The sequence below is a fragment of the Hemitrygon akajei genome, chromosome 22 (assembly GCF_048418815.1).
Source record: "Hemitrygon akajei chromosome 22, sHemAka1.3, whole genome shotgun sequence".
Lineage (NCBI taxonomy): Eukaryota > Metazoa > Chordata > Chondrichthyes > Myliobatiformes > Dasyatidae > Hemitrygon > Hemitrygon akajei.
In genome coordinates, this window is record NC_133145.1 from 48,345,249 (window position 1) to 48,361,053 (window position 15,805).

Consider the following 15,805-nt stretch of genomic DNA (forward strand, 5'->3'; position numbering starts at 1 on the left):
TACTTACTTGTCTGTCTTATGCTCTTGTTTCATATTTATTTTCTTTAACTTAAATCAGCTGACATTTTAGTAAACATTTCTAAAATTTGCTGCTCTCTGCCAAGGTCCTTTGTTTTTTTTCATAGAAATACAGAAAACCCACAGTGCAATACAGACCCTTCGGCCCACAAAGCTGTGCTGAACATGTCCTTACCTCAGAATTACCTAGGCTACCCATAGCCCTCTATTTTTCTAAGCTCCATGTACCTATCCAGGAGTCACTTATGAGATCCTATTGTTTCCACCTCCACCACTGTCACCGGCAGCCCATTCTATGCACTTGGCACTCTCTGCATAAAAAAAACTTACCCCTGACATCTCCGCTGTACCTACTTTCAAGTACTTTAAAACTATGCCCTCTCATGCTAGCCATTTCAGTCCTGGGAAGAAGCCTCTGACTATCCACACGATCAATGCCTCTCATCATCTTGTACTCTATCAGGTCACCTCTCATCCTCCGTCGCTCCAAGGAGAAAAGGCCAAGTTCACTCAACCTATTCTCATGAGGCGTGCTCCCCAAGCCAGGCCACATCCTTGTGAATATCTGAAATCTCTGTGTTTGAAATGCAACCTGTAAGAGTAGCAAATGCAAATAATTATTTAAAAACCGTTCTTTTTCTTACGTACTTGGTTCAAAAATCTGCCTTCACTTTTAAATTCACTGATGCCCTCTAACTTTCTTTATCCATTCTCTGCATTAGCATGTATCTGACAGGGTTTCGGCCTGAAAGAGTTGACTGTTTATTTCTCTCCATAAATTATGCTTGACCTGCTGAGTTCCTTGTGTGCGCTATTTTGGCTTTCCAGCGTCTGCAGAACCTCCCATATTTATGACAGATATTCTTTATTTTTAGACAGACTTGTATTCTTAACAATTGTCCAAACTCTTTTTAGGTTATTCTATTTCATTCTATAAATACTAGTTTTCATTTCTCTACTTTGTTATTACATTACATGCTAGAATTTTGTTGTTGCCTCAAGCATTGTTATAAATTTTTCCACATATAATACTTAAGAATTTGAGATATAGTAAAATTCCTTTGAGAGAAATATCAGTTCTATTGAGCTACAATCTTCTTATGCTGCTGACCTTTCTTTTTATCCTCACAGGGATTTGTGTCTGCAAAGTTAATGGACTTAGCCATTGCTCAGGTTTATGTTTGACTCCCCATCGTTAAATCTAAAATAACATCTGGTTTTAGTTACCCGGCAACAGTGAAATGCAACACTATTCCCTTGCCTCCATGTGCTTTCCTTAGTTGTGTTGCTGTTATGCAAGTCAATACCTGGGTAGTTGAAATCCCAGTGATCATCAATATAAATCTGGTGCTTTGGTTTATCAACAAGGACCTTGCTTTCTGCAAAGATCCCAGAGCTCACCATGTCAACATAATCTGCAGCAAGTTCCAAGCAACTCTGCAAGATTCAACGTATTATATAGACAAGGCAATTTACCATGACATAATAAAATATTAGTTCATCTTCTCCAACAGATCATTATTTGGATTGCATTTAATATACCTACATCAACTGAGTCTAGTAAATATGTAAATACTGTTTTCAAGCCATACACTCAGCTAATATATCGAGATCAAAACTCAAAATGGACTCTTATTGTCTTGATAATGTTTTATTTTTGTAGTTCGACACACAAAGTATGGTAAACCCTTAACAGGCTGACCACATTTAATACAGTTTAATATGTGTATTAATATTCTCATATAAAAACCTACCATTTTAAAAAGTATTTATTTCTTTGTGTATTAAAATTTAAATTATAATATAAAAGGCTGGTTTATCATTTGGTCAATGTGTATTCATTAATTGCCTGTTATTATTACAAGGTAGATGTTTGCAGATTTACAACTGAGTTGTTGATTTGGTCCAATACTGGAATTGAAAGATATGAATTCTGATGTGTTGCATATGGAAAGTACTAATGTTTGGTGTCCAACAGCAGATTGACATGGAGTTCTAGATAAATATCCTCTTGCCAATTCAAATTTAGCATATAGGACTTTTGGCACCATCTCAGTGCCTAATATTTGGAAACAGGCTAACATTACATGATGATTTGGATGTTGCTGCTTCCCCACTCTACTGAAAGAAATTTCTCTACATTAAGGAAGTAAAATTGGTCACTAAACTGAAGCAATTTTCTAAACGTAAGATTTTATAAATCATTATCAGGATAATTAGTTGGATGATCAGCCATGATCATACTGAATGGCGGTGCAGGCTCAAAGGGCCGAATGGCCTACTCCTGCACCTATTTTCTATGTTTCTATAATTATGGGCAATTATGTAAATGGCAGAAAGTGTCATAAATTTTGCTAATACTTGGTGGGACCACAGAAAGCTTAGGTAAACCTACTGCTGAAAAAGCAAATGTGAGACTGTATATCAGCCTGATGATAAGATGATTCATAAATGGTGAGGATTGACTGTCATGAATGGTCCTTTCTCAATGAATGATTGGCATTGTATACTCAAGTATATTTTTATGAATTAATTTGTTGAGGTCATTGTCAACCGATTGAAACTATAAGCCAAAATCAAACTTACTCAACCCTAACTATGTTTACCTATTGACAAGATAATACCAAACATGTTTGCACTAGTTACAACCCTATAATTAACTGATTCAAGGCCTGTCAAAAACATTTTAACTAACAGAACGTCAGGTAACTTATCAGTCTGAATCCATTTGCTAAGGTAGAGTGCTAAGATCTGTGATATCAGACTGCAGATGCTCAATTGTGATTACCATTGTAATTGAGTCTCCCTGTGGCTGTCTGTAAGGAGACCAGTCTCAAGGTTGTGTACACGATACATACTTAGATTTTGAACTTTGAAAGAAAACCTGCCCTGGATGAATTAAGGCATCTCACCTGAGAATACAAGGTTTTCTTTGACTCTGGTTTGTAAAATGGGTAACTTTAAGTAGTTAAGAATGAAGATGTCTGAATTGAAACAACTGGTGCATGGCGTAGCTGAGGAAATGAATGTTCTGCTACCAAAAGCCTGAAATGACGGCAGAATATAGATTTGGCACTTTTAAATCGGTCAGTGCCTTTCGAAAAAGATGAGAGGGCAATAACTAACTTTACATTTATCACTATGTGAAGCGCTTTGATTCGATAAGTTACATAAAAATGCAAATACTCGTTTTTAAAAAATCTGCAAGTACAGTACTGTGCACTGTACTTTGAGTACTTAACACATTTTTACAAAAGATGTTTAATCCATATTTTATATAACTTCTAAAATTAATTCAATTTAAAAATTACTTTTCAATTTCAACCCACTGGTCTTGCAGATCCGTTCTTGGAAATTCGCTTTCGGTCCTAGGGTGAATAGTTATTCGGAGAAGACTGAGAAACTTGCCTATAATAAATGACCGCATTTGCAGGAATAAATCAAACAGCCACCTATAAATGGATAATACTGTACTGGTAAAGTAGCGTTTATTAATTTCGCTCTGAAAACACAAACACTGATAAAGTTTCAGGCAGATGTACACCTTACTAATTGTTTACTTCCACCAAACTCGACATTATGACACAAATTTCGACAACCGTGAGACTGCCTTCACATTATTTGCAAAAGCAACAACTAGATTACAAAATAATTCACGTGCTTGGTAGATTCTCAGAGCGAAATTAATAAACGGCACTTTACCATTACTTTCCCCTCTTAGCGGGGATCTATTTAAACGCTCTCCCGTGATATTATTATAGGCACATTTATAATTTGTTCTCCAGATTAGATGACCATAAGGCATCGACAATCCATCGGTACTGAATTTGAATCGTCCTGTCCGAGAGTCCTTTGTTAGTTTGCATTACAATTTTCTTCATAAATGGTTCGCAAATAAAATTCAAATGCATTCAAAGCGAACGGGAATTAAGCGGGAATTTGCGGCTGTCGCAGTCCTCTGTTGGGGTGGGGGAGTCCTGCAGTTGTACAGGAGGTGGTTTCACGTCGCCCTCGGCTCCGTGCTTCCCAAAGTTAGCAACAATTCTGGACCGGAGAATGTAGGGAATCTGCTTCCGGGAGTGGGCGCCCAACGACGGGAAGCGCGCCGCTATCTGACCGCGGTCTCCAACTCCCCATCGGAGGCCGTTGGCTGAGTCTCGGTCATCTGGTGACCTGCGGCGATCTTCTCCCTCAGCACGAGCCTGGGACACAGCAGGGTTTGGAAAGCTCTCCCGAAACTTTCCGACAAGCAGATGTAGAGGATGGGGTTGGCGCAGCTGTTGAAGTACGAGAGGACCACCGTGAACTCGAAGAGCTTCCTCAGGGAGAAGGTCCAGGAGACGAAAATGGAGACGGCACAGATGTTGAAGGTGTAGAAGGGGAGCCAACAAATGGCAAAGACCGCCACTATGGCAACCACCATGCCAGTAATCTTCTTCTCCGAGCTCACTGACGCGGGGCTGTGCGAATATCCCACCGTGGTCTTTATCTTTACGAGCAACAGGATGTAACAGAGCGAGATAATGGTGAAAGGTAACGCGAATCCCAGCAGAAAGGCGCACACAACGAAGGCAGTTCTCCAAACAAAGCTGGGCTCCGGCCAGATTAAGGTGCACATCTCCGAAATGTCATCCACCCCTGAATAAATGGCCATGGGGATCACGAGTACGAAGGAGATGAACCACAGGATGACACTGACTTTCTTTGCCAGACTAGGACTCCTCAACCTAGAAGATACGATGGGGTAGGCAACGGCCACATACCTGTCCATGCTCATCGCCGTGATGCAGAAAACGCTGGTAAATTGGTTAATGCCGTCCAAAATCATCACCAGTCTGCACAATAAGTGGCCCAAAGGCCAGCGGCGGAGAGCGACTTGCAACGCCAGAAATGGCAACCCCAACATAAACAAGCCGTCCGCCAGGGCCAGGTTCAGGATGTAAATATTGGTCACTGTCCTCATCTTCTCATGTCGGAGAATGGTGAAGATCACCAAGGAATTGCCAAGCAGTCCCACCACACAGACCAGGCAATAGAGAACAGGGATCGGGAGGTCGGCCATGCTGGGAGTTAGGTCAAAAGTGAAGTCCTTGGTGTGATTTTCCGGCCATGGTGCGTCGGAGGTGTTGGCTTCAGCCTCAGGGAAAAAAGACATTTCCAAGTCCACTTCCGTAAGAGAGGTGTTCATTTCGGATGAGAAATAGTTCATTAGAATGATCCTTTGGTAGATTTAATCAAGCGATCACTTTTGTGTGCTCTCTGAATATTCGCTAGACCTGGCCCTTCCGCCCGTCAAATTGTCCATTCACTGTCCTGTACACCTTTCCGCTTCTGGTGTTTTGTGAGTCATTCTTAGTAGCTTCTAAAGCTCCAACTGCTCCAAGTGCCCCAGATCGCTGAACTAGTCTTTGCGTAATCACTCCCTCCCTTAAATAGTTTCCAACTTTCCTGGCATTAAGTTGCTCTGTCAATGGTAATCAGTTAAGGCATAGCGCCCACTACAGCGACTAATTACAGCTCTCATCAGAAGTTTACCAGATTTGACAAGAATTATTTATTTCACACGGCCCCTTCATTCCCTGAATTAACGCGGAGGCTGTCCAGGCATTAAATATTTAAATACATTGGATTTGAATCTCAATCGTGGATTCACTTAGTTCCAGTCAGTCGTATACTGTATTTCTATCAGCTCACGCCTAAAAGTAAAATGGGTTGACTATTAGTGAGCAACTAGCTGGGACTGTAACGTTGGCGAAGGTTCTACGCATGAAAAAAAGCTTGTAGATCAGCAAATAGCCCACAAACTCATTTTTGAAGAGAGAGGCGAGAAGGATGAAAGGAGTGAGTGATTTTCTATGTGTTAATGAGCACCATTAAAGACAGCTTTCAACTAAACTGCCCTGTACGGCGGAAACCATCGGCGAAACGTACATAAACAGACGACTCCAGATGGGGCTTCATTTTCTTCCGGATGACTATGTCAAGGAATTTCTGGAATTTCTCATTCCCCATCCTCATCAATCACAAGTCGCGCCTAATTTAACACTTCCCCGTTTGGCAGACGTTAATAATTCCAACATTAAATATCGCATCACTGAAATTGTTGAGTGATGCGACTAAGCGTGAGTTGGCCTAAAGGCTGCTCAGGCCTCTAAAATCTGAGCAAGACAAGGAAGCACTCTTTGCGAAAGATGGGACAACATTTCGAAGGAGTTCTGAATTTAATTCAGCACTTTTAAATGTAAAATGCTGACATGAAGATTGTTTAAAATGATCAATAATCAGCAAAATGTTCCAACTACTGATACGGGTTGATCAGCCCACCTCCAATAACATAATGCTTTCTTTGAGCTGATAGCTATTATTATTTAATGTCCTGGGGAGCTGGCGACTTAAATCTAAAACACTTTTCTTTTGTTTTTGTTTTGAGAATCTCGCACTTGCTCACTGAGTCGAATGAAAGGGTGAGCATTTCCACACGCGGTGATTTACTCCCCGCAGTTAACGCGGAGAATCCAAGCCACTGCACACAATGTGAATGTAAAGAAACTCCCTGCACGAACAGTGAAAACTATTGACCCGTCCTACCTTGGAACGCTCTGACCCTTGCTTATCTCTGAAACTCTTGCTGTGTTTGGACCCAGTGCCATCACTTTTCTAAGAACCATGCCAAGAATATGCGGCGGAATCGAACATGTTAAATTGCGGCGGCGGATTTTGCCATGTTTGAAACAAAAGGGGTTCCCTTCAGAAAAGAGTTCGGTTCCCAGTTTGCAAATGACGTTGTTTGGGTAAGATTAGCTGAGGGATATTGTTTTTCAAACAATGGTTTTATCAATCATCCTTTGGTTCGAGATCCACTGAAGCCTCCAGTTAGGTAAAAAGTACAGTAATCCTATTTGCTAAACTGTGTAAAGTGATCCATTTACAAATTAAGTTATGTTATCTCCAGTCCGTCTCGTGCTCACTCCACAGCAACATGCCGTACTATCTTCCAAGAGGCGTATTTGTGGCGCCAGCATAAACGGAAGAGGGAGATGGCAAAGAGGCAATCTCTCGGGGTTGGAAAACTGAGTTTTACTGAAGAGACGGGAAACCAGCAGTTTGAATCTTAATAGTTAGGAATTGATAGCGCAAGGGTTAAAATTACACAAGTCCTGGAGGTTAAACTTTAAATTGTATATGTAAAATATCAAGTAATCTTGCTCAACTCCCTTCCCCACGACATTTTTATACTGTCATTCCAGACTTGATGTAGGGCCTTGTCCCGAAATCTCCTCTGCCGATTTCCCTCAATGCAGGCGGAATCCCTCCCGCATTTTGTGTAGATTTCCAGCATCTGCAGTATCGTTTGTGTTACCACAATCTTTACGCTTACAGTGATAAATCAACATGTGCACCACAGCGTACAAATCCAGCTAAGTATTGCGTTTGGAGTACAAAGCTAAGTTGCAGCCTGGAGGCCATCAATGTCAATTGTAATGTTTCAGATATACAAGGTACAGTATTAAAACAGTAATATTTTAAGTCTTTTAATTTAGTCATTTCCAGCATTTTAAAAATTTGTGATCTGACACGAAATCCCATCCGTCCTTTATTTATCAGCGGAGTAAACCCTGCTTACTTCTACAGCCGTTGTACTTTCGCAAGACCCACTCATGTGAACTTTGCAAGGAGATTGGAACTAAGTCAGATTTACATTATTTTATTTTGCTGTGTTTGAACCAGGTGTTACAGCGTCCAGGCCGGCAATAATTGAGCTCTTTGCAGTTAGCGGCAGTTTGTTGCTATATAATTTTAGACATGGGACTGACAGGTTTTTATTAACTACTGGTTAAGGGATACGTGGAAAAGGTGAGCACATGGAGTTGGCCTGATATACCCAGATCACGTTGTACATGAAAACGGGCTCGTGCGATCCATTTGCCTGCTCCAGGTCACACTGGTCACGGTAGCATAGTGGTTAGCACAACACTTTCCAGTACAGTCGACTCGGGTTCAATACCCGCCCCGTTTGTACGTTCTCCCCATGACCGTGGGTTTCCTCCGGGTGCTCTGATTTCCTCCCACTGTCCAAAGACCTACTGGTGGGTTAATTCGTCATTGTTGGTTAATTGTCCCGTGATTAGCCTCAGGTTAAATCCGGAGATTGCTTGAAACGTGCCGTGTCTTAATTAAAAAATATATAGTACCTGGTTGCACGTAGTTGTCAAATCCTCACCTGGCAGTTCTGTGAAGCGCTACCAATCCTATATCGGAAAGGCCATTTCTGTGTTTCAACCAATGCATGGAAGCAGCTAGGTTTGAACTCAGACCCATCTATGTAACTTTGTAAATACAAGCACTCAAGTTTTCAGTCTTCACCATTACCCACAATTACTTCGCACTTTAGCATTGTATAAAAATCTGCCAGATATTTTTGTAACTTTCTCTGACTTAATGAAGAAATCAGTTCCCCCCCCAACTGAGACATCAAATAAATGAAAATATTTTCCTCTTCTGCACTGACGTCGCCCCTTCTTATGTGACTGCCTTTCCTAATTGGATGTTGGCTGTGAAATGATTTCCCCCTGAACATTGCTTCCTTTTGTTCCTAAATTTAGAATTTCAGTCCCTAATGATTCCTGTTATGCAAATGTGACTACTTTCTATTTACTTGTGGCCCATAGACTTAAGTATTTCAGTGCATTCCTACCTGGCTTCCCTTATTCTATTCCGAACTTGAGACAATGGACAATGGGAGAAAGTACAGGAGCTTCAGGACCCGTACCACCAGGTTCAGGAACAGTTACAGTATTACCCCTCAACAACCAGGCTCTTGAAATAGAGGCAATAATTGCTGTCAGTGTCACTTGCCCCATTACTGAACTACTCCTGCAACCTGCGGACTCACTTTAAAGGACTTTACATCTCATGCTCCGGATATTTATTGCTTATTTATGTATTTATTTATTATTCTCTCTTTTGTGCTTGCACAGTTTGTTGTCTTTTGCACGTTGGTTGTTCATTCTGTTGGTGCTGTCTTTCATTGATTCTATTGTGTCTCTTAGATTTACTGTGTATGTCTGCAAGAAAACATACTTGACTAGATATTTATATTTGACAGAATATAAAAACAAGCATGTAATACTGAGGCTTTATAAGACACTGTTGAGGCCTGACGTGGAGTATTAGCAGCATTTCTGGCCCCTTATCTATGAAAGGATGTGCTGACATTGGAGAGGGTTCAAAGGAAGTTGATGGAAAATACTCTGGGAATGAAGAGCTTATCATATAATGAGCATTTGTTGGCTCTAAGCCTCTACTCTCTGGAATTTAGAAGAATGAGGGGATCTCATTGAAATCTATTGAATGTTGAAAGGCCTGGAGAGAATGGATGTGGAAAGATGTTTCCCAACATGGGGAAGTCTAGGACCAGACAGCAGAACTTCAGAATAGAGTTTTGTCCATTTGGAATGGAGATGAGGATATTCTTTAGCCAGAGGGTGGTGAATCCGAGGAATTTGTTGCTACAGGCAGCTGTTGAGGCAAGGTCATTGGGTGTATTTAAGGCAATAGTTGATAGATTCTTGATTAGTCAAGGCATAAAAGGTTACGGGGAGAAGGCAGGAGAATGGGGTTGAGAGTGAAATGGATCAGCCAGATTCGATGGACTGAATGGCCAAATTCTGCTCCGACGTATTATGGTCTTTATGTCTAAAATGAATCTTAGGGCTGTATATGCTGACAAATTTACTTTGAACTTTGAATTCCACTACCTGTGCCCAGATCACATCTGCTCTCATTTACCCATTATTCCGGTGCTTTTTGATGTGACTGGCTTGGTGTTATTACCTCGACCTTTCTCAGCGAAATTCTTCCCTGCTCCCTTAGCTGTCGTAAATTCTGGAATTACCCTCCAAAAAGCTTTATTTCTTTCTTCTTCCACTTCATTCTTTGAAATATTACATAAATGCCAACTTGCTGACTTAGGCTTCTTTTCAAATACCTTAGAAGTAATTTGGTGACAATGTTTTGATTTGATTTTGTTCCACTGAAGTATCTTGAAACATTTTATGCAATATCAAATGTGTCAAATAAATGGAAATCATTGTGAAAGACTTGTTTTACACTTACTAGCTGTACATCCAATGCACACTTTGATTTATAGTAGCAAAAGTCATAGTGTGTGTCAACCAGTAGGATTTTATAATAATCATGAAGTTAAGTAAAGGTCCAGTATGAATATTTATGCAGACTCTAAGCATTAACTAATCTTTTCCTGATAAAAATGCTCACTGACCTTGTGCCAATTATGTACTGATTTTAACTTGGGTTTACCTGTCAATGCAGAGCAGTTTTCAGGACTGGGGGCACTATTGGAGACGCTGTTAAAACTCAAGTCCAACCCATCTTTCCAGTGGTCGGAGAAATCCCAAGGCTGCACTTTGAAGAACAGTAGGGGAATCATCCATGTCTTGGCCAATACTTTATTCCAACTCGAGAGTACTAAAGCAGATTATCTTACCATTATCATAACTGTGTTTGAAAGAAATTGCTGTACACAAGTTGGCTACTTCATTTGCTACATTACATTTTAACAGACATTTCCAAAAGAACTGCTCCTTTGAGATATTCTGAAAGAGCCCCAAAAATAATAGACAAATACAAACTTTTCTTTTAGATTTTCAGTAGGTCTAAGTACTCAGAAACAAATTATGCTGAACCAGAACGCTATTATTAGATGAACAGGCCAAAGCTGTGTCAGAGTCATAGAATAATAGAGCACAGAAACCAACCAAGATGTCCACTTAAGTTAGTCCTATTAGCCCAAGTTTCAACCATATCCCTCAAAAACTCCCCTATCCATATACCGGTCCAAGTGTCTTTTCAATATTGTTATTTTAGCTGCTTCAACCAGTTCCTCTGGCAGCCTATTTCATATATGCAATAGCCTTTGTGTGAAGATGCTGCCCTTCAGGTTTATTTTAAATCTTTATCCTTCTTCAATCAGTGCCCTTTAGTTGTTGATTCTTTTTCCCTGGGAAAATAATTTCTTCATTGATCATATTGATGCCCCTCATAATTTTATAAATCAAGTCTCATGTTTATATATCAAGGGCAATGTAACGAGGGGGATTTCAATATGCAAGTTGATTGGGAAATTCAGATTGGTGCTGGATCACAAGAGGGGGAATTTCTAGAATGCTTAAGAGATGGCTTTTTAGAGCAGGATCATGGTTAACCCCACTAGGGGTTCAGCTATTTTGGATTGGGTGTTGTGCAATGAACTGGAATTGATTAGAGAGTTTAAGGTATAGGAATCCTCAGGGACCAGTGATCACAATATGATAGAGTTCCCTCTGCAATTTAAGAAGGAGAAGCTAAAATCAGATGTATTAAAGTGGAGTAAAGGGAATTACAGAGGCATGAGAGAAGAGTTAGCCAAACTTGATTGGATGGGAACACTAGCAGAGATGATGGTAGAACAGCAATGGCTGGAATTTCTGGGAGCAATTCTGAAGGTGCAGGATATATACATCTCAAAGAAGTATTCTAAAGGCAGAAGGACACAACTGTGGCTGACAAGAGAAGTCAAAGTCAACATTAAAATACAAAGAGAGGTCATAAAATAGAGCAAAAGTTATTGAAAGTTAGAGGATTAGGAAGCTTTTAAAGACCAAAAGAAGATGACTAAATAAGTCAGAAAGAAGGAAAAATGGTATATGAAGGTAAGCTAGCCAATAATATTGAGGATACCAAAAGATTCTTAAGATGTATAAAGTGTAAAAGAGAGGCGAAAGTTGATAATAGAGCACTGAAAAATGATGCTGGAAAGGTAGTAATGGGGGAGAAGGAAGTGGCAGATGAATTGAGTAAGTATTTTGCATCAGTCTTCACTGTGGAAAACATTAGCAGTAAGCGGAAGTTCGAATGTGTCAGTGGGCAGAAGTGTGTGAAGTTGCCATTACTGGAGCAAAGGTTCTGGGGAAACTAAGGTCTGAAGGTAGATAAATCACCTGGACCATATGGTGTATACTCTTGGGTTTTGAAAGAGGTGGCCGAAAAGATTGTGGAGACATTAGTAATGAACTTTCAAGAATCAATTGATTCTGGAATGGTTCCGGAGGGCTGGAAAATTGCAAATGTCACTGCACTCCTCATGAAGGGAAAGAGGCAGAAGAAAGAAACTCTTGGCCAGTTAGTCTGACCTCAGTGGTTGGGAAGATGTTGCAGTCAATTGTTAAGGTTGTGGATTTTGAGGTACTTGAAGGCACATGATAAAATAGGCTGTAGTCAGCATGGTTTCCTCAAGGGAAGATCTTGCTTGACATGTATGCTGGAAATCTTTGAAGAAATAGCAAGTAGATTAATCAAAGGAGAATTGGTGGATGTTGTGTACTTGGATTTTCAGAAGACCTTTGACAAGGTGCTAACACATGAGGCTGCTTAACAAATTAAGAGCCCATGGTATGACAGGAAAGATAGTAGCATGGATAGAGTTTTGGCTGATTGGCAGGAGGCAAAGAGTGGGAATAAAGGGAGCCTTTTTGGTTGGCTGCTGGACTGGTGGTTCCACAGGGGTTTGTGATGGGACTCTTTGTTTGTTATATGTCAATGATTGGGATGATGGAATTTATGGCTTTGTGGCCAAGTTTGTAGATGACACCAAGATAGGTGGTGGGGCAAGTAGTGTTGAGAAATTGGGGGCTGCAGAAAAACTTAGACAGGTTAGGAGAGTGGGCAAAGAGGTGGCAGATGGAATACAATGTTGGGAAGTGTATGGTCATGCACTTTAGTAGAAGAAATAAATGTGTAAATTATTTTCTAAACTTGGAGAGAAAATTCAAAAATCTGAGGTGGAAAGATTCCCTAAAGGTTAATTTGCAGGTTGAGTCAGTGTGCTGAGGAAGGCTAATGCGATGTTAGCATTCATTTCAAGAGGACAAGAATATAAAAGCAAGGATGTAATGCTGAGGCTTTATAAAGTACTGGTGAGGCCTCACTTGGGGTATTGTGAGCAGTTACGCTTGGATGTGCTAACATTTGAGAGGGTTCAATGCAGGTTCACGAAATTGATTCCAGAATTGAAAGGCTTATCATATGAAAAGAGTTTGATGGCTCTGGGCCTGTGCTCACTGGAATTCAGAAGAATGAGGGGTGACCTCTTTGAAACCTATTGAATGGTGAAAGTCCTCGATCAAGTGGATGTCAAGGGAGGTTGTTTCCTATGGTCTAAGACCAGAGGACGGTGCCTTAGAATAGAGGGGTGTCCTTTTAAAATGAAGATGGGGAAGAATTTCTTTAGCCAGAGAGTGGTGAATCTGTGCAATTTGTTGCCGCAGGGAGCTGTGGAGGCCAAATCTTGGCTATATTTAAGGCAGAGGTTGATGGATTCTTGATTGTTCAGGACTTGAAGCGATACAGGGAGAAGGCAGAAGACTGAGGCTGAGAGGGAAAGTGGATGAACAGACCGAAGAGCTTTGGCCAGAGGCCATAGACCACAGACCATAGAGCTCAGACTGTAGAGCTTAGGCCAGAGACCATAGACCATGAAATAATGGAGTAGACTCGAAGGGCCAAATGGCCTAATTCTGCTCCAATATCTTGTGGTCTTCTATGCTCCAATGTATAAAGTCCTATCCTGCTCAATCTCTCTCTAAAACTCAGGTTTTCAAGTCCTGGCAATGTTTTCAGAAATCTTTCTTGCATTCTTCCCAACTTAATAACATCTTCCCTGTAACAGAGTAATAGTAACTATATACAGTACACTAGGTGTGGCCTCACTGATGTCTTGTACAACTGCAATATAACATCCCAACTCCTATATCAATGCGCTGATTGACAAAGCAGGTATCAAATGACTTCTTCGCCTGTCTACCAGTGACACCATTTTCAGGGAACTATGTACTTGCATGCTAATTCCCTTGGTTCTACAAAACTCCCTGCAGCCCTGTCATTCATTGAGAAAGTCCTGGTTTGACTTCCAAGGTCACAGTGGTGGCTTACAGGTGGATGCTAAAACAGGACTTAAAGCGGTTTAAGACATGACAGCTTAACGTAGACAAAGGTGTGAACAGATGATCCAGATTGTGGTGGTGCTTCCATGTTTAGAATGCAAAAGTTAGTGCTTTTCTCAATATATACGATAGGAGGTCAGAATCTCAAATTGGAGTTGACAAGGACACCAAGATAATGAATGGACTCCTTCAGTTAGAATTTATCTCTGAATAACATAAAGATGGCTGAAACACGGAGGAGGATGAGGAGTTTGGAGACACATTGCAAAAGATTGCAATAATTAGGTAGCATTCATGAAATCAGGGACTGTGTAGAAACTGATGGTGGAGGGGAAGAAGCTTGTTCCTAAAGTGTTGAGTTGTGGGCCTTCATGCTCCTGTGCCTCCTCCCTGATGGTAAGAATGAGAAGAGTATGTGCCAGTTAGTGACACTTTTTTAATGATGGACGCCACTTTCTCGATGTGTCACCCTTTGACGATGTCCTTGATGTTGAAGAGGCTAGTGCTTGTGATGAAATCGTTCATTCATTCGTTACGTGCCATGTCGTATGACGTGTGCGTTCATGGTCTTTCCATGACCATGGCTGTCCTTGGCAAATTTTTCTACAGAAGTGGTTTGCCATTGCCTTCTTCTGGGCAGGGTCTTTGCAAGATGGGCAACCCCAGCCATTATCAATCCTCTCCAGAGATTGCTTGCCTGATGACAGTGGTGGCATAACCAGGACTTGTGGTGCACTTACGACCATCCTCCACTTCTCCCATCGCCTCACATGACGCTGATCGGGGCTAAGCAGGTGCTATACACCTTGCCCAAGGATGGCCTGAGGGCTAGCAGAGGGAAGGACCACCTTTGGTAGAGACTGTCTCCAGCCGGCCACCCTTTGTGATTAACTAAACTGACAAGAGAGTGGAGCATGGCATACAGAAAATGACTATAGGATTGGAGCCAAACTGGATAACTGAACAGGAATTACAATGGATAAATCTGAGTTTGAAACTAACAGGTGTGTGGGAATCCAGTTGATGTATTTCGATATTCATTGTGCTTTTGATAAGATTAAAGATTATTAAACAAAATTGATTCACATGTGAGGACAATTACTAACATGGACTGAAAACTAATTAAGAAAAACAAAAAACAAAGATTATGAGATTATAAAACAAAGAGTATGCTGGTCATTTCCACAGGGTTCATTGCTGGGGTCCCCTGCCTGTTCAGAATGTTTCTCAATAATTTGTAGGGAAGGAAGGTGCGTGATATATTTAAATTTCATGATAAAACACAGGAAGGAACTGAATACGCTATTTTTTTGGGACTGAAAAGATTGCACGTCCACCCAGGCGCACTTCCAAGCACTTGACAAATAAGGAAGCAGTAGAAACCTGTGACAAGGCAGATCCGGTCCAGAAATTATAAAGTTGCGGGAAGATTTGTGTGAGTTGGGAAAATATTATGGTGCTCGATATAAATCCAGTTTCAATGCATCAAACCACGGTTTATAGTTCGAACTGAAGAAATTGATTATCATCAATTGTTCAAATATATGGGTATTTTTACTTAGCACTAATATAGCAAATTTCCACGGTTCATTGAATGTTGCATTATATATTAAAACTATATTTAATTGTTTAAATTTGGTCATGAGGATATTTTAAAGCTATTTCATGAATTGCAAAATGCGGTAAAGTGGCTTATCTGAATTTTGTGACCTGCAAGGCGAAGCAATTGGAAACTGGAGCAAAAGAAAATCGCCATCAGTGTAAGCAGTAGCATTTACAGTTTAATG

At 40.7% G+C, this 15,805-nt stretch overlaps 1 protein-coding gene across 1 annotated transcript; it reads right to left on the minus strand.

Annotated features, from left to right (window-relative positions):
• Positions 1-1,665: 1,665 nt before the first annotated feature.
• Positions 1,666-5,635, minus strand: LOC140714719 (somatostatin receptor type 2-like). The gene has a single exon (XM_073026219.1). The coding sequence runs from the start codon at positions 5,225-5,227 to the stop codon at positions 4,127-4,129; it is 1,101 nt and encodes a 366-aa protein (XP_072882320.1). The 5' UTR covers positions 5,228-5,635; the 3' UTR covers positions 1,666-4,126.
• Positions 5,636-15,805: the final 10,170 nt, after the last annotated feature.